At 43.0% G+C, this 25,586-nt stretch overlaps 1 protein-coding gene across 5 annotated transcripts in view; it reads right to left on the reverse strand.

The window, feature by feature from the left end:
• Positions 1-25,586, reverse strand: part of DSCAM (DS cell adhesion molecule) — a 579,300-nt gene that overhangs the window by 69,497 nt on the left and 484,217 nt on the right. For all 5 annotated transcript variants that reach the window (XM_053310684.1, XM_053310683.1, XM_053310686.1 and 2 more), the window contains 5 exons: positions 24,257-24,410; positions 7,960-8,077; positions 6,353-6,516; positions 4,908-5,006; positions 2,548-2,736 (listed from right to left, as the gene is read on the reverse strand). In XM_053310684.1, coding sequence (XP_053166659.1) covers positions 2,548-2,736; positions 4,908-5,006; positions 6,353-6,516; positions 7,960-8,077; positions 24,257-24,410 — 724 coding nt within the window. The remainder of the gene's footprint in view (positions 1-2,547; positions 2,737-4,907; positions 5,007-6,352; positions 6,517-7,959; positions 8,078-24,256; positions 24,411-25,586) is intronic.

The raw sequence follows: 25,586 nt of genomic DNA on the forward strand, positions 1-25,586 counted from the left end.
GCTTTTCCTTCTACTTTGCTTCCACACAATCACTTCTCCCTAAGTTCTCCTCTTATCTTGCTTCTACACAAGCAAAAATGGGGAGCACACACAGTTTCCAAACTTGGGTAGAACACAGTTTTTGATAGTGTTAATGACTTTGTTAACATTTAGTGCTCAAGCAGGCCAAATATGTCAAACCATTAATAAATTATTATCACACAATGAAACCTGGGATATGAGTAAGATAGTTAAACTAAGGATATATCAAAACCTAAAGGTCATAATGATGTTTCAGAGTGTGTATCATGTTCTCAAATAAACCCCAGCAGGGCTGTGCAGCAGCCTGACAATCCTAGTATTCAGTTTTAAAGACAGAAAGATTCTAGAATGAACTCAAGAAAGATTTCTTTTAGAGAAAGCCTAAAATGAAACTGGCAGTTTTTGCAAGGTTGCAGAGAAGAAACTACCACTCAGAAATGGGCATCAAGTTATCAGAAGGGGAACTTTCAATACAGAAAAAAAATAAAAGCCCAGTATTTCCTAGTTGTGAATATCTTTTTGTTTGTTTGGGCTACTTAGATATCAGATTGGTTGCCTTTATTTTTGTAAGTCCTTGGGTGTTTCTAGGAAAAGGCAGAACGTGCATTTAATAAAGGAAAATGATAACAACTTCAGTGGGCGGGGGCTTTCTCCCTCATGTATTCACAAACCATATGAAAGTAGTGACTTGAATACAAATAGTTAGCAAGGATATTTCCTTTTCTCACGATAAAACTATCATCTGTTGACTTCTTCACATTTTATATATCTACATTCTAGCTGTATTCTGCAAATCACTCCCAAATCAACAGAGGCGTATCTAGGGGAAATAGCGCCTAGGGCAAGCACTGAAATTGCGCCCCCTGTCCAAACATCTGACACCCATCTTTCAGATAACTTTACCATAATATCAGCTGAAAAATACAAGTCAAGCTCGTTAATCTTTTAATATTTCAAAAACTATTTAGCAGTGAACGTAGCCGGACCAAAAAATGCTGGAAAACTACAAATTTCAGTATGCTGGGGCTCATGAAATACCTAAATATTATGCGGAGGTGTGCTTGGAAAAACTAAATAGAAGTGCCTGTCTAATTCTCTGCTATACATTGTAGCATCACGATTACATAAGTTTTAAAAATAAATGGAGAATTTGACTTTTCCCAGATACTCTGAAAATAATTAAAGGCTATGCAGAGTAAACTGTGTCACTGCTTGGAATATATTCTAGTATTTCAGAAAGACAGTTAAAATGAGAGAAAGAGCAAGAAACTCCCAGTGGGCCTTAATACTAAGGATTTCACACTGATTCAAAGAAAAACTCACCATTAATAGCCATATTATTAAGACATCACATTTAACTCACTTATCACAAGAAGCAGAGTAAGAGCAAATGAATACAATCTTAGCTCATAAACTTCAGTGCAGTATTCACAAGCCCTGATTCTCTGTACATAATGCCAATCTGAATATGTGTACAGTGAGTTTTTTATATTATATTAATTTTTTTTAAAAACAAAAACCTGTAGCCCCTTCAGGGGACTTCCTCAAGGCTGTGGGCAGTCTGAAAAGTTTTCCCCTCCTCCCACTGGCCTCTAGGGCCTCACAGGCACCATTTGAGCATGTGAGGTGGTCATTTTTAAAAATATCTTTTTTTAAAAAAATGGCCACTGAAAACAAAATGGCTGCCACGCTTGCTCAAATGGCCTCTGCAAGGCCTGGCATGGCCTAGGGCCTCACAGAGGCCATTTGAGCATGTCCAGTGGCCATTTTGTTTCTGGTGGCCATTTTTTTTAATTTTTTAATTTTAAGAAATGGCGCCCCCTTCAAGTGGCGCCCGGGGCATGTGCCCTGTCTGCCCCGCCCTAGATATGCCCCTGCAAATCAAACTTGCAATGTGGGAAGCGTTAAAGGCAACTGTCAATTTAAGGAAGCAGATAGTTTCACCTCTGTTTGCAAGCAAGCTAGCAAGCCAAAAGATGCCAATCCTGATGGGCCCCTTTTCCTGGAGGGCAATAAATTTCATGAAATCCCATCCCCCTTAGCATTAGTCTGCTCATGTCAAGAATCCAGAACTCTGAAGGGGCAGCTTGGCTGGGCTCCCACCTTTCTTAAAAGTAGAAACATATATAAAACTTTCCCAAAGGATGTTTCTCGACACAGGTAGGCTTTGTGGATAATAGTCATTCATAACTTTTAGCATTTATACAGCCTTTTAAAATGTTCAAGTCATTCCACTTACATCACCTCAGTAAGCCTTATAAACAACCTTGGCAAGTATCATCATCATCATTATCTGCCAATTGCAGATAGTAGCCTGAGGGAATGGTGGCTTGCCTAAGGCCTTCAAGGAAGTTCATGTCCAAGGAGAGATTTGAACTGGGAATTGCCCTCTCATAGTTTACACTCTTAGCTACTGCACTTCTGTGCAGCATATAACTTAAATAGCAAGTAGCTATATACCTACAGCAGCATGAGACTAAAGCTATCATCTGTTTTAGAATAAAAATAGAATACAGTTTTAAGTACCTTTCCCAAGTGTTTTGGCCTCTATGATCTCACTGATGCGTCCCGGCCCCACACCATTCTGAGCCGTCAGCGTGAACTTGTACCAGGTGCCACACTTCAAGGTCTCCAAACGGTAGGAACGTTCACTAGGGCTAATGGGGAAACTGCCCCACTGTTCACTGTTGTCCTCTGAGTACTGCAGTATATAACCTGCCAAGGAAACCAAGACCATGGTACTACATCAGGTTTAAGGAGATACAAGAACCAAGAATGTTGTAGAAAATGAAAAGGTACAGTTAGAGGGTTGTGTTAAATTTCATCCAGTAAAATTATTGTTCTGCATAATATTTTGCTGATTATTTGCTTATTAGCAAAATATTATATAGAACAATAATTTTACTGGGTGAATTTTAACAAATGTGGGGAATGCAACTATTACTTATGAAATTCTGAAGATGTCCCCATTAGCCGCCGTCAGCATTTGACTTCAAACACAAAGGAGAGCAATACATTTTAAATGTGTCTTGTAGTCAAAAACATTGACCATGTGAAAAACTAAATTTTAAAATAGATTGCCAATAGTAATATTGGAAACTGGAATCTCAGTTTCATAACCTGGTTTGTTTACAAATTGTGGTCAGAACAAGCCAGGATTGAAGTTAATGAGTTAATGGGATCATCACACTAAATTATGATTAAACCATTCTTTTCCATGATCTGTGCTGGTACCATTATGAATGTAATACATTAAAGAATCTTCCAATATCCAGATTACAGTAGGGAGAATCTCAAATGTACTTACAGCAGACTTAAGTATAAACATTCACAATGAACAGCAAAAATAAAAAGGCTACTTTTTCTGCTGTCCAGATTCAAACTGAACATGGCATCCACAGTGATGATCATGGAAGGACCTTTTGCAGTTGCAGTGCTTTACAAAATGCTGCTTTTGCTAGTGGAAGAGGAAGCACCTGGATGTATGTTGCATATGGAGCTCCTTATTTGCATATATCCAAGTTTGTGCAAGAGGTTATCAAGAAGATCCCCAATTGCACATGTGTGAGTTTGTGCAAGGCACTGTGGGAGAGGTTGTGCAAGAGGTTGTGCAACAAAGCCAACATGTTGCTCTAGCATAGTAACTAGTCCGGAACGCTACATTTTTTTGGTGCAATGACAATGCACTACATTCTTACACCAGCACAAGAGCATTTAACTAGCACAAGACAAGATGGTACCCATAGTAATTTGTCAGTAAGAAATTTTCATACATACAGTAGCAGGCAACCTCAAAAAATCAGAGGGACTATGTAAGCAGAGTCCAATAGATATGACTTTTATGGATGTTCTTTAAAATAGTGGATTCCAAATGTAAGGGAACCGTTCAGGACCTACCACAGCAGTTCCAGATGCAGAACTCATTTCCTCTCAGGTCTGATTCACAGGAGCAAAGGTTGTGCTTATTTTCAACAGCCGATACCCAGAGCAAACTTCCAGTAACACAGAAGGCGGACATACCAGCTGTGCTACTGCTCTGGCTGTGCAGCCTCAAACACACACAAGAGGACAACCCCAGGGACATATTTTTGGGTGACACAGGGCACCTGCAGAGCCAGTGGCAGCTCAAAACTTCTGTGTGCCTGAGGTAGGGCACCAAATGCTCCTCCTCTTGCACAGACCCTCCCCACTTCCCCTCTTTCTCTCTCTTTTCAAAGCAGGGGACAAGAGGTCATTTTGCTGTCTTACTGACACTCCCAATAATCTGCTGCCTGAGGCAACTGTGTCATCCTGCCTCGTAGAAAGGCAACCCTTGTCCAGAGCAAGGAATCAAAATTTGCTCCCCGCTCCTGAGGGCCTAATGCTGTGTGTCTCCAGTACAGCTTGGGAATCTCTCCCTTGCGTCAGTGTGACTTCCTTTTATACTGTTGGAAGGCTGCTCTAGATGTCAGCCAGTATGTGTAACCATTTCCTCACTGCTCAGGTTGAATCAGATGCTTGCATTTTCTGAGCAATGTGTTCCAAGCCCAAATTACTGGCAAGCCCAGTTCGAGCTCGTATGTTTCATTCCGGATTCAAATGAAACAGCATAGATTCCCATACTCAGGCAGGTGGTCTAGATCAGGGATTCTCAATGCTGGGTCCCCAGATGTTACTGGACTTCAACCCCCATAATCCCCAACCAAAGGCCACTGGGGCTGGGGATCATGGAAGCTGAAATCCAATAACATCTGGGGACCTAATGTTGAGAATCCCTGGTTTAGATAGCCTACCCTGTTTTCTCTCACAGGAGGCTAAGTGGACTCACTGTTAGGTCCAAACTACAGTTTGTGAAAAACTTCTTTGCTATTAAATATTGGCGTTAGCATAGATCTGTACACTGTTACCTCGAATAGAACTGCCACCATTGTCGCCAGGAATCCAGGAAAGAGTAATTGAGGAAGATGTGGTTTTGGACACAGTAAGTCTAGGCTGGTCGGGTGGAACTAGATAAGTAGTAGTTAAAAACAGAAATGAGAATCAAATGATTATGCATGGCATCAACCTGTTCTTAAATACATTTATGAAAGAATTGTTTGAGGCTGCAAAAATTAAAAAGGCAAATCATATCTGTCAAAGTGTCTGTTAATCTGACATCTTCACTAAGACTTAGCAGACAACTTCTCTTTTTCTTAGATATTTAATTCTATATGATTTTATCTGCCATTTCTTAACCTTGCCTTTGACATTCCCATCACCTCAATCCAGGCAGGATCATCAAGTGGATGAGAAAACACATTCCAAAGATAACTTTAGGTTAAAATGTACACTGCTGTTCCAAATGATTGATATGCTCTGGCTGCTCCAGTAACCCAAAGTGACTTAAAGCCATAGAGATGAACCCCATTATCTGTAGGGGTTCCATTCTCCACTGGAACCATGGATATCAGAACCGTGGATAGCGGGGCATTGTTGCAATGGGAATGGGAGCTTAGGTTTCTGGGGGCTGGAAAAAATGGACAAAACCCAGCAAAATGTGCAGTAGGGGGATTGCAAAAAAGTGCCCTACTGTGCTGCACAGGTCTCCAGCCTTCCAGGAATACCCCTGCCCAGCCCAAAATTGGTCATTTGTCTGTGGAAAATCACAGGGAGAGATTTCTTTTTTAAAATGAGCCACAAAATGGCTCCTACTCAAAAAATGGCAGCCGTAAATGACATCAGAGGTCATTTACGGCTACCCCGACACCACAGATATGCAGAACATAACCCTTTGCATTCCACGTATGCTGAGGTCAGGTCTGCAGTTAGGACTGCAGATATGCAGAACCACAAACAGCGGAAGAGCATATAGTGAGTTCCACCTGTATAAAGACCTTAAAGGCCCACAATAAAGGTTGGTAGCAGCAATATTGATGAAAACATATGCAGCTGTCTTATACTGAATCAGACCATTGGACTACCTAGCTCAGTATTGTCTATGCTAATTGGCAGTAGCTCCCCAGGGTTTCAAATAGAGATTTTTTACAGCTCTTCTTTGAGATGATCCAAGTAGGGATTGAACTTGAGACCATCTGTTCTGCAGCTGAGCTATGGTACCTCCTCCACCAATGCTTGTGAAGCTACCAAAAAGTTGATTGATCAACTCTAGTGAGAAACAGCAGCCATTTTCAGAAACTGTGATTAATTAGGGTACTTTGGAATATATATGACTGGAAACTGGCAGTTTTCGTCTCTGGTAACCCAATGTACTCTCGTTGACATATGAGGGATTGATTACTGAACCTATTATGAAAATCTTTTAAGCACACATCGTCACAATTAAATGAAAGAAGGAAGATCTTTACTAGCTTACCTTGTACCTGCAAATTCAAAATAATTTCATCTGATCCCCAATTGTTAGTGGCCAAACAGCTGTAATATCCTGAATCTTCTGCTTTCACAGTACGAATTACGAAGCTGCCATTGCTAAAGATGCTCCTTCGCCCATCAATCATCACTAGACTGGGTGTCCCGTTACTACCTCACAGGAAACAAAATTCATAAATTAAAGAGGTTACAATCAACATTAATCAGGATTGGGGTTATTTATAAAAACACAGGAACAATTATAAACCAAGCACGAACTTCTCCTAATCTGAACAGTGCTGGGAGTATTTGCCTCAACAATGCAACACTAACAATTAGGATCAGGACTTCTCTAATTGGACCTATCTTCTATATTTATACCATATCGTTTTAGGTTATGCTCCAATTCTTATTTGCCAAAGGAAAAATCCCATAAGGTTACCTTTGTTTTAGTTTGCACAGTCAATGTAATGCTTAGAATAGTTTTTTTATTTGCCAGCATAGCTTGGTAAACAATATGGGCAGAATCATAAGCATGCTTTGGGCTCATTTTTCCTCTGTACTGTGCTTCCCACCCCATAGAGAGAATTGCTCATATGAAGGGGATCAACCACATCCACTTTTAACAACATGATTCAGGGCCTCTGAAAACTTGCCGGAGCAGGGAGTTTTGGTGAGGGGCCATGGGGAGGGTGCTACTAAAAATAGCATGCTTTTGCACCTGTTATCCTCTGCATGGCAGGAGTATCAGCCAGAGAGAAAACAAGCTCAAAATGCATGTGTAAAGCTGTCCTAAATATTTATTAAAATGGTAACACAGGTATGCCAATGCCAGGTCAATGTACTTTTTATTTTTGGCTAACCATTTCTTTCAAGTACCATCACACCATTCAAATCAGAATATATATTGAATACTTGCCCTTCACAATTTTGTGAACATGCTGCTGGTCCCAAGAATAAGCCATTGCTAACTTCAGGTATCCCTGAAACTGTTTTTACATATCTGTTTGTTTGAATACCATGAATGCCAGTGTAGTATAAAGTAGAGGAGTGCACATTTTGCATTTTGTTTCAAGCTTAAAATGAAACGTAAAATGCTCAAAACGTTTTGTTGAAACAGAGGCCAAGCTGGTTGGGATGGGGTGGGGTGGGGCTGGTCTACCCACCAACCCCAATCAGTAGACTCTGCTGTTTTTCCGGCTCTCCCCAGAAAAATAGCCCTCTAAAATGGAGCTCAAAACATTTCAATTCGAAATGGGGTCATTTTGTTTCTAGCTCAAAAGAGGCCCTTTACTATAGGCATGCTATACTCATTGGTGCTTTGGCTTATAAACATCTCCAGATCCAACACTGATTGTAATCTGAAGATGGAATGAGTTGTTTACACAACCGGCAGGCCCATATATAAAAGTTAACTAAAGAAGTCAAGATGCTAAGAAAAATAATAGGAACCTTCCGTGATGGTTACTGTGCTCTATATATTCCAAAAGTAAAAGCAGCCTAACAACATTAGGCCTGATCCTATGTGCTCTGGAAATGTAGCAGAGCTCCAGAGGACTGGGTTGTTAAGAGAAGCCCATCCATATTCAAGTTATACATATAGTTGCTGGTTACCTTTCTTTCATCCATTTGATGGTAGGAGCTGGGTCCCCAACAGCCTTACATGGGAGGATAATATCTTTCATCCATGGGGTTGTTACAGTGCCACTGAATGTCAGAATTCTGGCTGGGGCTGAGGAAGAAAACAGAAATGGGTTAAACAGAAAATGGTATGGTATTGCAATCTCTGAGGAAAAAGAATAATTTAATATTTAAAGCAAAAGTTAAGATGCTTCTGGCTATGTTTATATGAGACTAATTAATTTCAGCCCACATTATCAGGTTGTTTAAAGGCAAACAAATAATATAATTTTAATATCTGCAAAAAGAAGGCCGGAAAAGAGACGGCTCAAGGCAGCTGGGAATAAAAAACAAATAGCTTTTAATCACTACTTCCTCTCCTCTCTACTGGAAGAGATGTGTGAACATTTCATGTGCACTGGTAGTGTTTAGTGGCCATAAAGTGTGTTATAATTTAACTCACAACAGAAGTCTGCAACTAGCATCCCATGGAATGATGCAGGCCCCCAGCTGCCAAGCTAGTCTCCTCCTCTCTCTATATCAGATCAAAGAGCAGACAGCGACTGAAGTGATCCATGTGTCCCAGCTTACTTACTTCCCTCCCCCCCCCCCGCCATTTGCAACTCTGCTGAGGTCCTTTGTAACTTACAATGGTATAATATAGACATTGACTCTCACCTCGATCCATTGCCTCACCCTCCCAACCCAAATACATACAATGGAGGAAAAAGAGAAGAGGGGAAATGGGAAAATCAAAGAAGACCGAGGACATATAAAGGGGTGGAGGGAGCATGTGGAAGCACCATTGTCACAGACACTGTGCACGTCATAATAGCAGCTGCTGGTTTTTTAAAAAATAATTCCATGAATGTCTTGCAGATTATTTATTTTGTACTAAAAAGTCTACGTTGCTTTTTCTCCTCATGGCCCTCAATGCAGGTTAAAATTAAAATCAAATAAAGCAACAAAATATTACGTATCTAAAAACATGAATGCTACAGTATTTATTTATTTATTTATTTATTTAACCAACCAACCAACCAACCAACCAACATGTTTGTATATCACCCAAAAGGCAAGTCTCTGGGCGGTTTAAAACAAAACAATAAAAAATAAAAAAGTAGAAAGGTTAAAACATTATAACAATTTAAAATTTAAAACAACATTAAAATTATTAAAAGCCATCAAACTATTAAAACAGTATCTAATTAAAAGCCTGGGTGAACAAATATGTCTTGACTGCCTTTTTAAAAATTGTAAGTGATAGGGAGGCTCTTATTCCAGCAGGGAACACGTTCCAAAGTCTCGGGGCTGCAATGAAGAAGGCCCATCCTGAGTAGCAACCAGACGAGCCAGTGGCAACTGCAGATGAACTCTCCTGATGATCTCAATGGGTGGTGTGGCTCATAGCAAAGAAGGCGTTCTCTTAACTACCCAGGGCTTAAGCCATTTAGGACCTTATAGGTTATAACCAAGACCTTGTATTTTGCCTGGAAGTATCGGCAGCCAGTGCAGATCTTTTAAGATAGGAGTGATACGGTCTCTCTGAGATGACCTGGACCAACTGTAAGAAGAGAGCTGGCCTTGTGGTAGCGAGCATGACTTGCCCCTTTAGCTAAGCAGGGTCTGCCCTGGTTACATATGAAAGGGAGACTAGAAGTGTGAGCACTGTAAGATATTTCCCTTAGGGGATGGAGCCACTCTGGGAAGAGCATCTAGGTTCTAAGTTCCTTCCCTGGCATCTCCATGATAGGGCTGAGAGAGATTCCTGCTTGCAAGCTTGGAGAAGCTGCTGCCAGTCTGTGTAGACAATACTGAGCAAGATGGACCTATGGTCTGACTCAGTATATGGCAGCTTCCTATGTTCCTATGCAATTTCCAGCAGCCTAAAACAACCAAAGAGAAGCAAGAGAATCTAGAGAAGAACTCAGCTAAGCCCAAATATGTAATTTTTGGCCCTTTATGGGCCATTTTAGGCCCATTACAGACTTGCCACCACTGCCACCACTGCAGGCCTCTGGATCATGTCCCAGGCCATGCTGAGGTCCATTGGGCATGTGCAGCAGGTTCCAAAATGGCATGACCCAAAACGGACCTAAAACAGCCCATAAGGGCCAAAAATGGGGGGTTGGGAGGGCAGGGGAGCCATCAGGAGACACATCCCCACGGCAATGACAGGACCCTCTGGAGCCTGGCAATGGTGGTAAGACCACTATTTTTAACTTATAAAAAACCCCTAACTGGCCCTGGACAAGCCAGACTTTGAGCTAAACTGGGCCCAGTCTAGCTCGAGGGCAAGCCAGTTTGTATATCCCTACCCTAAGATCCTGCTCCTGGTCTGTCACTGACAGCACAGACATCAGTGTATGTGTGAAGCTGGGGTTTCCCCCCCAATATGCATCACTTTACACTTGCAAACATTGAACTGCATTTGCCATTTTGTTGCCCATTCCCACAATTTGGAGAGATCCTTTTGGAACTCCTCTTCAATCTCTTCTGAATTTAACTACCTTAAATTGTTTGGTGTCATCTGCAAATTTGGCCACCTCGCTGGTTACCACAACTTCTAGATAATTCATGTACAAGTTGAAGAAGTAGGTGAAATCATAACAAACTACACCACTTAGGTGTCCCTTTTCTGTCACTCACTACATCTGCTCCAAATCTGGTCCAGATCGGTTAGGCGGTCCACATGTTCACTCACTTGCACCTCAAATACTCACGCATCCACTATCTTGAATCACGGTGGATGACATCATTACAAGTTACGCCCTTGAAACATCCCTATGTGTCCCTACAGCTGTAGCAAATTTTGGTCAAATTGGTAAGGCAGTTCACAAGTTAGCCTACTTGAGCCTCAAACATTAATGTGTCCGCCATCTTGAAGTGGGGTGGATGATATCATCACAGAACTATGCCCTTGAGGTGTCCCTATGTGTCCCTACAGCTGTGGCAAATTTCATTCAAATTGGTTAGGTGGTTTACAAGTCAGCCTACTTGAGTCTCAAATATTCATCTTGAACTTGGGTAGGTGACACCATCACAAGCTACACTGTTGAGGTGTCCCTATGTGCCACTCACCACAACTGTACCAAATTTGGTTCAAACTGGTTAGATGGTCCACAAGTTAGCCCACTTGAGCCCCTAACATTTATGCATCTGCCATCTTGACTAGGGGTGGATGACATCATTACAAACTATGCCATTGAAGTATCCCTATGTGTCCCCGTAGCTGTAGAAAATTTGGTTCAAATCAGTTAAGTGTTAAGTTAGCCTACTTGCACCTCAAACATTTACATGTGTGCTCTCTTGAATCGGGGTGGATGACATCCTCACAAACTGCACCATTGAGATGCCCCCATGTTCCTACAACTGTACCCAATTTGGTTCATATTGGTCCAGGTATTGCAAAATTGATAGGGACACACACACAAACCCACACACAGACAGTCGGGTGATCTCATAAGCTTACTTTCCTTAAGGAAAGTTGCTAAAAAGTGATCATGATGGACATAATGAGGAAAATTACTCAAAGCAGTCCTATTGAAATTAAAAGGACAAGTAAGTCAATGAATGCCTAACTTTTAATTTCAATTGGGACTGCTTTGAGTAATTTCCCTCATCATGTCGGCCAATATGTAATTCTTCCTATGCTTCCTTTGCACATATTTTAAAAGTCATGCATATTGTAAGAACACCAAAGATCAGGAATGGCCCCAACATATCTAATTACATCCCCTTTAACACAACTTTATACTTCCTTTTCTGTATATATGCTCAGTCACAAAAAACAATCAAAAGCTCTATATTCTTCACTCCAAATCAGTACAAACATCTTTTTTATTAGTTTCTGACAGCTGGCAAAAGTACCCTACTTCATTTGTTACATTTGTTTCTTAGATCCGTATTTTCAATACTTTGACAGAGGATGGGCCAATAGGGGAAAACAACAGTATTCCCTCTTCTACAGTGACAAAAAATTCCTAAGACAAGACAGATTTTGACACTTAAGTAAGCCTAACATTCAGCTCCTCTATTGATATGTTATCATTACACTGAAATTATGCAGAAGGATGAACTGTCAAGAATTTATTTTCAGAGTCAGAAAATAATTGATATCTGCCAATGAAGATGTAGTATACTGGTGCACTGGTGGGGAAGTGATTCAGCAGGAAGAGGAGCCTGAACATTCTACATTTCTCTCCTGACCTTTGGCACAGCAAGTCCCAAAGAGGGAAGTCAGAATTAACTATTTTTTAAACCGCAGACCAATGTATGGCTCTTCAAACAGGTGGCATCGGAGACTTGAGATAGTCAAACACAAGGAGCATCAGAGAAACATCTTCTAAGTAATTTGTCCAAAAGACAACTTTAGTCCTATGCAGATATTAATAAGAAAAAGCTGCTTGCAAGTAGAGCCACTGAAAGCAGGTGTAGAAATTCCACCCACAGTGCATCAATCATCCTTACTCTCCCTCCCATGCTGCCAACAGTTAAGGTGGTTGTCTGAAGAGGTGACTGCTGTAAGCATGATGATGGGCTTTTCCATGATCATCAGTCTGGGGAGCACCAGGCTGTTGATCACAGAAGTGCCCACTATCACATTTATGGTGGCTACCTCTTCAGACAATTGCTATAACTGTGAGCAGCATGGGAAGGGGAATGATTGGTGCACAGGTCTGCCCTATTCACTTCAGTGGAAGGGATAGCTTCTAAAAATGTAATGTGTGCCTGGAGCTGCCTAATCATTGGGCTGAATAGGAAGCCTAGTCACCACCAAGAAGTGATGAATAGCAAGACATGATTCTGAACAATGCATTTCTATAAAGAGTAAAATGCCAAAGATAGAAAGGATGATGAAGCAATCAACACTGGGAAAGGATACAGAACTGTCTTGTAACTTGTCATGCTGCACAAACTATGTCCTATTTTTAAAGGAGCTTCCAAACTTGGTTCTTAGTAGGGTTTTGTGTGGCTGACACCCTGACCAAATTTACTCAAGGAAATCCCTCTGAAATTAGAAAGACATCAGGCATGCCCAATTTGCCCTTTTTTATTTCTAAGGGGCAGTTGGGCCCTTAGATGATGAGGGCATGAAAGGGACTGTTAAGGGGGATAAGGAGATTGCAGAGAAGCTGAATAAGTTCTTTGCATCTGTCTTCATGGTGAAGGATACTGACCCTCTCTGAAACTGAGCTTTTCAGATTTAGCAGCTGAAGAACTGGGCCAATTTGAGGTGACAAGGGAAGATGTTCTAAACTGTCTTGAAAAACTAAGAATTAACAAATCTTCAGGGCCAGATGGCATCCACCCAAGAGTTCTGAAGGAATTCAAATGTGAAATTGCTGATCTTCTAGCAAAAATATGTAACTTGTCCCTAGAATAGGAACGTAGGAAGCTGCCATATACTGAGTCAGACCATTGGTCTATCTAGCTCAGTATTGTCTTCACAGACTGGTAGTGGCATCTCCAAGGTTGCAGGTGGGAAGCTCTCTCAGCCCTATCTAGGAGTAGCCAGGGAGGGAACTTGAAACGTTCTGCTCTTCCCAGAGCAGCTCCATCCCCTGAGGGGAATAACCTACAGTGGTCACACTTCTAGTCTCCCATTCATATGCAACCAGGGCAGACCCTGCTTAGCTAAGGGGACAAGTCATTTGGATGGGCTGCTTCGAGGGTGGGGTGTGCACTCATTTGAGAGGGAGGAGGGGAGTTGGAAGGAGATCTCCCTCGCTGTTCCAGTTAACTGTTCGTTCCTCTACACAGCAGCAGAAGCTGCTTTAAGGTAAAATGGGGAACTTCCTCCCCGCACCACAACCCTCCAAGTCCCCGCTGCAGCCAGCCACCCCATTCTGCCAGCATTTTAATGTAGAAGGGAGGACTTGCCTCTTGTGCCCTGCTTCCTGCAGCGGCTGTAGCAGCATTTAAAAGTAAAAACAATTTGTTTTCATAAGAACTAATGAGCCTACTTTTCTTTCACTAAATTTTGTGAAAATAGAGGTCTACAAGTTAGATCTCTTGCACCTCAAATTTTCATGTGTCCGCCATCTTTAATCAGGGTGGATGTCGTCATTACAAACTGCACCATTGAGGTGTCCCTGTGTGTCATTCACTACAGCTGTTCCAAATTTTATTAAATTGATTAGACAGTCTTCAAGTTAGTGCACTTGTGCCTCAAAGGTTTATGCATCCGCCATCTTGGATTGGGGTGGGTGATGTCACCACAAACTACACTATTAGGGCATCCCTATGTGTCCATTTAGCTGTAGCAAATTTGGTTCAAATTGGTTAGACTGTCCACAAGTTAGTGCACCTGCGCCTCCAAAGTTTATGTGTCCACTATCTTGAATAGAGGTGGATGACATCATCACAATCTTCGGCACTGAGGTGTCCCTATGTGTCCCTACAGCTGCAACAAATTTGGTTCAAATTGGTTAAGCGGTTCACAAGTTAGCCCACTTGCACCTCAAAAGTTTGTGTCCGCCATCTTGAATTGACATGAATGACATCATCACAAACTATGCCATTGAGGTGCCCATGTGTGTCACTCACTGCAACTGTACCCAATTTGTTCAAATAGGTTAGGCAGTCCACAAATTAGTCCACTTTTATTTCAGATGTTCATGAAGCCACCATCTTGAACTGGAGTGAATGACATCATCACATACCATGCCATTTGGGCATTCCTATGTGTTCCTACATATGCAGCAAATTTAGTTCTAATCAGTTAGGCGGTTCACAAGTTAGCCCACTTGCACCTCAAAGATTTACCCATTCACCATCTTGGATTGGGGTGGATGACATTGTCACAAACTATGCCGCTGAGATGTCCCTATGTGTCACTCACTGCAACTGTACCTAATTTGGTTTAAATTGGTTAGACAGTCCACAAATTAGCTTGCTTGTGCTTCACGTGTTCATGCAGCCACCATCTTGAATTGGAGTGGATGACATCATCATGAAGCACACCCTTTGGGCATCCCTATGTGTCCCTACATCTGTAGCAAATTTGGTTCAAATCGGTTAGGTGGTTCACAAGTTAGCCCACTTGCGCCTCAAAGGCTTATGCATCCTCCATCTTGGATGGATCACATCATTACAAACTATGTTGTTGAGGTGTCCCTATGTGTCTCTACAACTGTACCTAATTTGGTTCATATTGGTCCAGGCGTTGCAAAGTTGATGGTGGGGACACACGGACACACACACAGAATGCTGGGTGATCTCATAAGCCTACTGGAAAGTAGGCTAAAGGGGTGGGGGGGCTTCAACCTTGCCACCTTTACCATCCTCGCTGCAGTAGTGGGGCAGCAAGAGGCTTAATCTCGCATCGCCACTCCCACGGCCAGCGGTGGCCGATGCAATCTTCAAAGTTCTCTTATAAAAACCTTTCCCCCATCCCAAGATCTGTGGCTCTTCCAGGACTCGCAATTGCCTCCATGGTAATCTGCCTATGACTGGAAAGTAGCCAATATAACTCTGATTTTCAAAAAGGGATCCAGTGGGGATTCGGGAAATTACAGGCCAGTCAGCTTAATTTAAGTGCCGGGTAAGTTGAAGGAAAGCATACGTAAGGACAAAATTGTTAAACATATAGAAGAGTAGGCCTTGCTGAGGGAGAACCAGTATGGCTTCTGCAAGGGAAGTCTTGCCTCACCAACCTTTTGGAGTTCTTTGAGAGTGTCAACAGGCATGTGGATAAAAGTGATCTGGTTGATATAGTACAGTTGGACTTCCAAAAAGCTTTTGACAAAGTCCCCCACAAAGGCTCATGAGTAAACTTTGCAGTCATGGAATAAGGGGACAGGTTCATGTGTGGATCAGTAACTGGTTGAAGGATAGGAAACAGAGGGTAGGAATGAATTGACAGTTTTCAAAATGGAGGGAAGAAGGCAGTGGGGTCCCCCAGGGATCGGTACTGGGACCAGTGCTCTTTAACTTGTTCATAAATGATCTAGAAGTTGGGATAGGCAGCAAAGTGGTCAAATTTGTCCATGACACTAAAGTATCGAGGGTAGTGAAATCCACAACAGATTGTGAGGAGCTGCAAAAAGATCTCTCCAAACTGGAGGAATAGGCAACAAAATGGCAAATGCTGTTCAATGTAAGCAAGTGTAAAGTGATGCATATTGGGGCAAAGAACCCCTACTTCACATATATGCTGATGGGATCTGAGATGTTGGTGACTGACCAGGAGAGAGATCTTGGGGTTGTGGTGGACAGCTCATTGAAAGTGTTGACTCAGTGTGCGGCAGCTGTGAAAAAGGCTAATTCCATGCTTAGGAGTCATTAGAATGCTCTCCCAGTGTCCATTCGCTCCTCGAACTCCATCACAGTTTTTAGAAAGCTTGTTAAATCTTGGCTTTTTATCCAGGCTTTTACATGATTGTTTTTATTGATGCTTCTATGTATTTTTACCCATGTATAGTTTTTATGCTTGTATTTTATAGATTTTAAATTTGGTTTGTTTTTATATTTTTAGCTTAATATTTTTATTGTCATTTTCTTGTATGTTTTTTAACTTTTGTAAACCGCCTTGAGATTGTTTTTAATGAAAGACAGTATATAAATTCAACAATCGATCGATCAATCAATCAATCAATCAATAAGGGGATAGAAAATAAAAATGCTAATATTATAATGCCCTTCTACAAATCTATGGTGCGCCACATCTGGAGTATTGCGTACAGCTTTGGTCACCATATCTTAAGAAGGAAATTGCAGAACTGAGAAAGGTGCAGAAGAGGGCAACCAAAATGACCAGGGGCCTGAAGCACCTTCCTTATGAGGCTAGGCTACAGCATCTGGGGCTCTTTACCTTGGAAAAGAAGCAACTAACAGGAGACATGATCAAGGTGTATAAAATTCTGCATGGTGTGGAGAGGGTGGACAGAGAGAAATCTCTCTCTCTCTCTCTCTCTCTCTCTCTCTCTCTCTCTCTCTCTCTCTCACACACACACACACACACACACACACACACACACACACACACACACACCCCACTAGAACCAGGGGTCATCCCATGAAACTGAAGGTCAGGAAATTTAGGACTGACAAGAGGAAGTACCTTTTCACACAGCACGAAATTAATCTGTGGAATTCTTTGCCATAGATGTGGTGAATACTGTACCACCAGCTTGGATGGCTTTAAAAGAGGCTTAGAAAAATTCATGGAGTACAGGTCTATCTGGAGGTGGCTGTGGGCCACCTCTAGCCTCAGAGGCACAATGCCTCTCAATACCGGTTGCAGGGGAGCAACGACAGGAGAGAGGGCATGCTCTCTCCTCTTCCTTGTGGGATTCACAGAGGCATTTGGTGGACCACTGCATGAAACAGGATGGAGGACTAGATAGGCCTTGGGCCTGATCCAGCAGGGCTGTTCTCATGTTCTTAAGTAAACTTAGTCAAGATGTCTGCCACTGATTTTAGTTAAGAGAGTTGAGCTTGTGCCAGTTACTCCTTATGAATATACGAGGAGGATAGGTCCAGCATAAGCTGCTCTCATTGAAATCACTTGGACACTAGCATCATTTCAAAAGTCAATACAACTGAGTACATTAACAACAGAGGTCTGGACTGAATGGCTCATGGTTGCAAGAATAGTTAACGTACATTGTTATTCTGACATGATTGAGCATTGCTGGCACATTAATGGCAACCCAAGACCTCTGCACACCTGAGGCAAGGGACCAGATTCTGTTCCCCCCACACTTTCATGTGCACATCCAGGTCCACCACTGTCTTCGGTTTCTTCACGGCACCAATAGCCACTATTGCCTAATTTGGTGTGCATCATTTTGCACTTCCCTCATGCACCACTGGACTGGTTATGAAAAGGAACAAGGAATGGAAGAGAAAATGTTGAAAGAGCAGTGGAGAACTGGAGATGCTCTATACAACATCTCTGGTACTCCAATGCCTTTTTGACATTTCCTCTTCTGCTCTGTCCTCTTTTTCTTAAGCAAATCAGTGGGGTATGAGAGAGGCAATAGGTGCTGCTGCAGCAAAGGAAGAGGAGGGCCATTTCAGAGCAGCAGAAGGAGGCAGGGGGGCATCTTGCTATCCCACTAGTGTCCCAATAATCCACTACTTGAGGAGACTACTTTGTCTCATGGGAGGTGAGAGGGCTCAATTCTGTGTGAATTAGGGATGTGCACGGACCGGTCCGGAGGCCATTATAGAGGCCTCCGAACCAGTTCAAAATTGGGCTGGTCTGGTGGTCTGGTGGCAGGGGGGTGTCTCCCTTTAAGGGTGGGGGTATTTGCACCTACCCCTCCCACCGCTTTCCCCCCACTGGGGGGAAATGTTATGTTTGATGCTAATGCCTCCTCCCATGTTTGTCTAATTGGTGTAAAATGGATTCTCGGCCCTGTGGTCTGTTCTTTCTTATAAGCTGTTAGTTCTAATCTGCATAGTTGATTGAAGTATGTCATGACTGCAAATGTGATTCTTGGTGGTCTTCTGTTCCAATTTTTCCCTGCACATTGCTTATTAATGGTATTAAAGAATCATAATTATTTTATTGGACAGAATAAATGGTGTGAATAGAACACGATCCATTCCGTCCTGCGTACACAGAGCTATTCGTTGGGCAGTCACACTAGGGATGTGCATGGAACCATGGAGGCGCAGTCCGGCGCCAGCTGGGGTCTCCCTTTAAGGCCAGGGGGTTTGCACTTACCCCTCCTGCCACTTTCCCCCCACCGGCGCTCTGTTTCAATGAAAGGTTTTGGGGGCAGCAGTATTCCTCCCTGCCGCCCCCGCCCCTGTTCTTGTTTGGAAATACCGGAAGTAACGAGCATACAGCACACGCACGCTCGTTACTTCCGGTATTTCCGGACAAGAACGGGGGAAACAGAGCACCGGCGGGGGGAAAGCGGCGGGAGGGGTAAGTGCAAACCCCCTGGCCGGCGCCAGACTGCGCCTCCATTGTTTCATGCACATCGCTAGTGTGAACGCCCAATGAATAGCTCTGTGTACGCAGGACGGAATGGATCGTGTTCTATTCACACCATTTATTCTGTCCAATAAAATAATTATAATTCTTTAATAACATTAATAAGCAATGTGCAGGGAAAAATTAGAACAGAAGACCACCAAGAATCACATTTGCAGTCATGACATACTTCAATCAAATACGCAGATTAGTACTAACAGCTTATAAGAAAGAACAGACCACAGGGCCGAGAATCCATTTTACACCAATTAGACAAACATGGGAGGAGGCATTAGCATCAAACATAACCAGAATGTTTAATCTCAGTAGGTTTTTATCCTGTCTGATTAATATTTGGAAGAAAGTCATACAAAGCAGTTTTTAAAGAGCAAAGGGAAATTGCTTCAGTAGGCTGACAGGAGACTGCTGGGATCCATAAAAAAGAAAGGGTGGGGGAAGAAAAAATTATTCTATGTGCTATATGATCATCTTGAAATTGTGGCGCTCACAGTCTTTTAAAGGAAGGAAAAGTCTCAACTTCTCAAGAGAATTGTTCTAGTAAAAAAATTAATTAAAGTCACACACACACACACACACACACACACACACACACACACACACACACAGTTCTACTGATCAAAAAGGAAGAGAAGTAAACGAAGCCTAGCTAATGAAATTCCATTATATTGCTAGCAGATACCAGTGAGGAACCAGAAGCACTAGACTCATGATAATTCTGAAGAGCCATCAAAAGAAACCTGCTTATTCTGTCTCAGGGGTAAGCAACTTGTTCAACAATGCAGCAGTACACTTTGCTAACCTCTACTCCAACTTATCACTGCAATCAGAAGGGTTAGAAATGCATTTTCTTTAAACATAATGGATAGGGTTGTGCATTGAGTCAGACCAATCATTGAATCAGATTCAATACAAGTTCTATTGGGCAATTTTACCTAGAATCATCTGGTTTGATGTTCATGAGGACCAACTAAATCCAGTCCAATGCATGGTTGTCTGAAATAACCTGCACCGGATCAGACTGGATAGAAGCCCTTTCCTGGTGGCAGCACAGTTATTTTTTCCATTCTTTTTCCATTCTGAAGAAAAGCTACTGCCTCTGTGGGCAATAACAGCATTGTCTTATGTTGCTTTTCTCCCGGGCAGTCCCCTCCACATAATGCCCTGAAGAGAAAGCAACATCATTATGTTGCATCATTTCCCCAGTGCATTACAGGGGGCGGGGGGAGGATGCCCCCTTGCTGTTCCCACAGAGGCAACAGCTTTTCTTCAGTTAAAAAAAAAACTACCACACTGCTAAGAGTTAAGATCCCAAACCCAGCTGACCTCATGCATCAAATCAATTGCACTATTTGATTGTTTTGATGCAAAATACCGATGTACATTGGTGAATTCAAATAAAACAGAAGGGGATGGAGCAGAACTGCATAAAGAGTAGACGGGAGCCTGTGCCAGCAGGTCAAAGAGTCAAAAGAATAGCATACATCAGGGGAGAGTCTCAGTGTATACGTGCTTGTATGCCAATGCCAGAAGCCTCCGAGCCAAGATGGGTGAGCTGGAGTGCTTGGTTGCTAACGCAGAAATAGACATAGTGGGCATAACAGAAACATGGTGGAACAGTGAGAACTGGTGGGACACTGTTATCCCTGGGTATAAACTCTATAGAAAGGACAGGGAGGGGCGCCTTGGAGGAGGGGTAGCACTGTATGTTAAAGAAGGGATAGAATCTAACAAGCTAGAAAACCTAAGTGGACTGGAGTACTCCACAGAAACCCTGTGGGTGACTATACAAGGCCGGAAAGGAATCGTGCTACTGGGGACGTGCTATCGCCCTCCAGATCAAAATGCCGACAGTGACTGGGAGATGCAGGAGGAAATCAGGGAGGCGTCAAGGAGAGGCAGGGCTGTAATTATGGGTGATTTCAACTACCCACACATAGACTGGGTAAATTCACATTCAAGTCAGGACAAAGAGGTCAAATTTCTAGATACGCTAAATGACTGTGTCCTAGAACAGTTGGTCATGGAACCAACAAGAGAGAAGGCGACCTTGGACCTAATTCTGAGCGACACCCAGGACCTGGTGCGTGATGTCAGTGTCATCAACCCTTTAGGGAACAGTGACCACAGTGCCATCAAATTCAGCATACATGCGGGGAGAGAATCACCAAGGATGTCAAACACAGACATTTTGAATTTCAGAAGAGGAAACTTCTCCAAAATGAGGAGTATGGTGAAAAGAAAGCTGAGGGGGGAAATCAGGAGAGTCACTTCGCTCCAGAATGCATGGAGTTTACTCAAAACCACAATACTAGAAGCCCAGTCAGCTTGTATACCCAAAAGGAGGAAAGAAACCACTAAGTCCAGGAGGATGCCAACATGGCTAACGGGTACCGTCAAAGAAGCCATAAAAGGGAAGAAGACTTCCTTCCAAAATTGGAAGACCTGTCCAAATGAAGAGAACAGAAAGGAACACAAACTCTTGCAAAAGAAATGCAAGGTGACAATAAGGGAGGCGAAAAGAGAGTTTGAGGAACATTTAGCCAAAAGTATCAAGGGGAATAACAAAAACTTCTTTAAGTACATCAGAAGCAGGAAACCTGCCAGGGAGGCGGTTGGGCCATTAGACAATGAGGGAGTGAAAGGGATTATTAAGGAGAATATGGAGGTTGCAGAGAAACTGAATGAGTTCTTTGCGTCTGTCTTCACGGCAGAGGATACTGAGCACATACCTGTTCCTGAAACAGGCTTTTTAGGGATGGAGGCTAGAGAGCTGATAGAAGTGACAAGGGATGATATTCTAAACTGTCTGGAAAAACTGAAAGCTAACAAATCACCAGGGCTGGATGGCATCCATCCAAGAGGCCTCAAAGAACTCAAACGTGAAATTGCCGACCTCCTTGCTAAAATATTTAACTTATCCCTGAAATCGGGCTCTGTACCAGAGGACTGGAGAGTAGCAAATGTAACACCGATTTTCAAAAAGGGATCCAGGGGCAATCCAGGAAATTACAGGCCATTTAGCCTAACGTCCGTTCCGGGCAAATTGATGGAAAGCATCCTCAAGGATAAAATTGTAAAGCACCTAGAAGAACAGGCCCTGCTGGGAGTGAGCCAGCATGGGTTCCGCAAAGGTAAATCTTGCCTCACCAACCTTTTGGACTTCTTTGAGAGTGTCAACGAGTGTGTGGATCAAGGTGATCCAGTTGACATAGTCTACCTGGACTTCCAAAAAGCTTTTGACAAAGTTCCTCATCAAAGACTCCTGAGGAAACTTAGCGGTCATGGGATAAGGGGACAAGTACATGTGTGGATTGCTAACTGGTTGAAAGACAGGAAACAGAGGGTAGGTATAAATGGAGAATTTTCACAATAGAGGGTAGTAAGAAGTGGGGTCTCCCAGGGATCTGTACTGGGACCGGTGCTTTTTAATTTATTCATAAATGATCTAGAAACAGGGGTAAGCAGCGATGTGGCCAAATTTGCAGATGATACCAAACTCTTTTGGGTAGTGAAATCCGAAACGGATTGTGAGCAGCTCCCAAAGGATCTCTCCAAACTGGGGGAGTGGGCGACAAAATGGCAAATGCGGTTCAATGTTAGCAAGTGTAAAGTGATGCACATTGGGACAAAAAACCCCAACTTCAAGTATACGCTGATGGGATCCGAGCTGTCGGTGACGGACCAGGAGAGGGATCTTGGGGTTGTGGTTGACAGTTCATTGCAAGTGTCGACTCAATGTGCGGCAGCTGTGAAAAAGGCAAATTCCTTGCTAGGGATCATTAGAAAGGGGATTGAAAATAAAACGGCTAACATTATAATGCCCTTATACAAAACTATGGTGCGACCACACTTGGAGTACTGCGTACAATTCTGGTCACCACATCTCAAAAAGGACATTGTTGAACTGGAGAAGGTACAGAAGAGGGCAACCAAGATGATCAGGGGCCTAGAGCACCTTTCTTATGAGGCAAGACTACAACACCTGGGGCTTTTTAGTTTAGAAAAAAGACGTCTGCGGGGAGACATGATAGAGGTCTATAAAATCATGCATGGTGTGCAGAAAGTGGAGAGAGAGAGATATTCTTTTCCCTCTCACACAACACTAGAACCAGGGGTCACTCCATGAAATTGATTGCCAGGAGGTCTAGGACCAACAAAAGGAAGTACTTTTTCACATAATGCGTGATCTACTTGTGGAACTCTCTGCCACAGGATGTGGTGACAGCCAACAACCTGGATGGCTTTAAGAGGGGTTTGGATGACTTCATGGAGGAGAGGTCTATCAATGGCTACTAGTCGGAGGGCTGTGGGCCACCTCCAGCCTCAAGGGCAGGGTGCCTCTGAGTACCAGTTGCAGGGGAGTAATGGCAGGATAGACGGCACGCCCTCAACTCCTGTCTGTGGCTTCCAGCAGCATCTGGTGGGCCACTGTGTGAAACAGGATGCTGGACTAGATGGGCCGTGGGCCTGATCCAGCAGGGCTGTTCTTATGTTCTTATGTGAACCAATGCACTCCAATCAGGACTGGATGCAATCCAATACAATCCAGTCCAATCCAACCATCAATTCTGATGTACAACCTTAATGATTAAATTTGGGATTCTTGAGTTCCTAATGCCTGGGGGGTTTCTTTGCCTTCTTCATGGCCTGTGCCAACTTGAGCTATTTGCTGGGTAAGGACCTTTCAGCAGCATGCCGACTGTCCATTTGTAGCATAATGTCATTAGGTTGCCAGGAGCATTCCCAGACAGCTTGACTGTGGCAGAAAGTGCCTAAAGTTAAGCCGTTTTGAGCACTGCACCAGAGTGTGCCTTTTAAAGCACACTTATAACATACTAATTGTAAACATACTGCAAATTGTCAGGAAAAAATGGTGAATAATGCCATTGTATGTATGAATGGCACCTTCAGTCACCGTCCTGACATCACTGTCAATGATTCAGCCTAAGCGTAGTGAAGCTGCATTCAGATGCTATTTGGAAAAGCTCCAGGCCACAAACCAAAGAACTGGACTTCTTACCTTTAGAATTTCATCCCTCACTTGTTTGGGAGCAATGTTATAGCCCTGGTTGTTGAAAGGAAATTTAGCAGAAAGATCTGAGGAAAACTGGGGGGGAAGGTATGGCAGCCACACAACCTTCTACTTCACCATTAAAAGGTAGAGTCTGGTTCTCTCAGTTGCCACCAGGCAACCTACTCTACATTAGGTTAGGCATGTGCAGGATGATCTGTGATGGCTATAGTCTGCCTTACAATAGTGGCCTTTTGGTCACTTCCAACTCAAATCATGCCATTAAGTGGCATCCTCTGCTCATCATTTGAACACCAGCTCCTCACCTTTAGCTAGTGGTTCCACGGTGATAATCTCACTGCTGTTGCCCCTTCCTGCAGCTGTCACAGCTACCACCCAGACGCTGTATTGTCGATTCCGACTCAGATTGGGGATTCGATAGGAAAATGAGTCAGGAGAAGCTTCAAATTCGCTGATTACCTGTGATGGAAGAGACAAATATTTCCAAACTAAAGTAAGCAACTGACACATACATACATATAGAGAAGGGGAAAACAGAACAGTAGCTTTCCTTAGGTCTCCTTAAATTAATGACAGCAATCATCCCAGGCAGACTGGAGATGGCGAAACAGGATAATAGAACTCTGATCTGCATTCAGGTGATTAAAAGGATTTAGTTCTACTTTGAGTATGGAAATTGTCTTAACACACATGGCTGACATTCTGCACAGTGAATCACTGGCATTAGGGACCCACTGGGGCTGCTGAGCAGTCTAAAAGGCAGTCCCAGTAGTGTTGTGCAGGTGGGAAGTGGAGCAAGACCTGGAACAGCATGTTGGCACTTCCACAGCATTGCTCTAGCACGAACCATGATCTGACTTCCAGCTAGCGGTTCTCTGAACCTCAAAACATTGCAAGCATCTAAAACCAAAGCAAAAGAGGAAAGCAGCATAATTTATTGTTGTAAGAATCTGAAGGAAATGAATATAAACTGAACCATAACTGATCACTTAAATCATTTATTCTAAAGTCACTCCACTAATGTGAAGGCCATCACTGAAAAGTAGACTGTAATTTGGTTTGCATGTTTCACAAGTGCTGGTTTTTGATAAATATTTCGCAGAAATGTAGATCCCTGGAGCCTCTCCAGCAGCTTGGGATGATTTGGATAAAGGTGATAGGCTGAGCAAATTGGCTCACCACAGGAGGCAAAATGAAATGCAATCAGGTGGAAGTGCTTCAGGCAGAACTGGAGTCACTTTTTAATGAAGCTGAGGCTTACAAAACAATAGCAAATAAGGTAAGTGGCAGGAAAGAGCTTTTTGTCCCCCACTAACTGGATCATATTGTTGGCACACCTGTTCTCCGGCTCTGGGTTTTCAATTCTCTCTAGGGAACTGGAGGGTCCCAACAAGCGCACAATCCCAGCAGACGTGTCATCTGAAACTGCTGGTTCCCATGCTGCGTTAACAAGACTCCCCTAACTTCTTTCGCCCAACATTAAATCCTCGATACAGAAGTTGGGCGAACCTTGGTAACACTGTAACACTTCAGACGGCACACCTGTGGGAAGCATGCACTTCCCGGGAACCTCTGGTTCCCAGCATATTGGAATGTGCACCTCCTTTGGCACCTCTTCTGGGGAAGTGCTGAACT

Source organism: Hemicordylus capensis, chromosome 3, assembly GCF_027244095.1.
Source record: "Hemicordylus capensis ecotype Gifberg chromosome 3, rHemCap1.1.pri, whole genome shotgun sequence".
NCBI lineage: Eukaryota > Metazoa > Chordata > Lepidosauria > Squamata > Cordylidae > Hemicordylus > Hemicordylus capensis.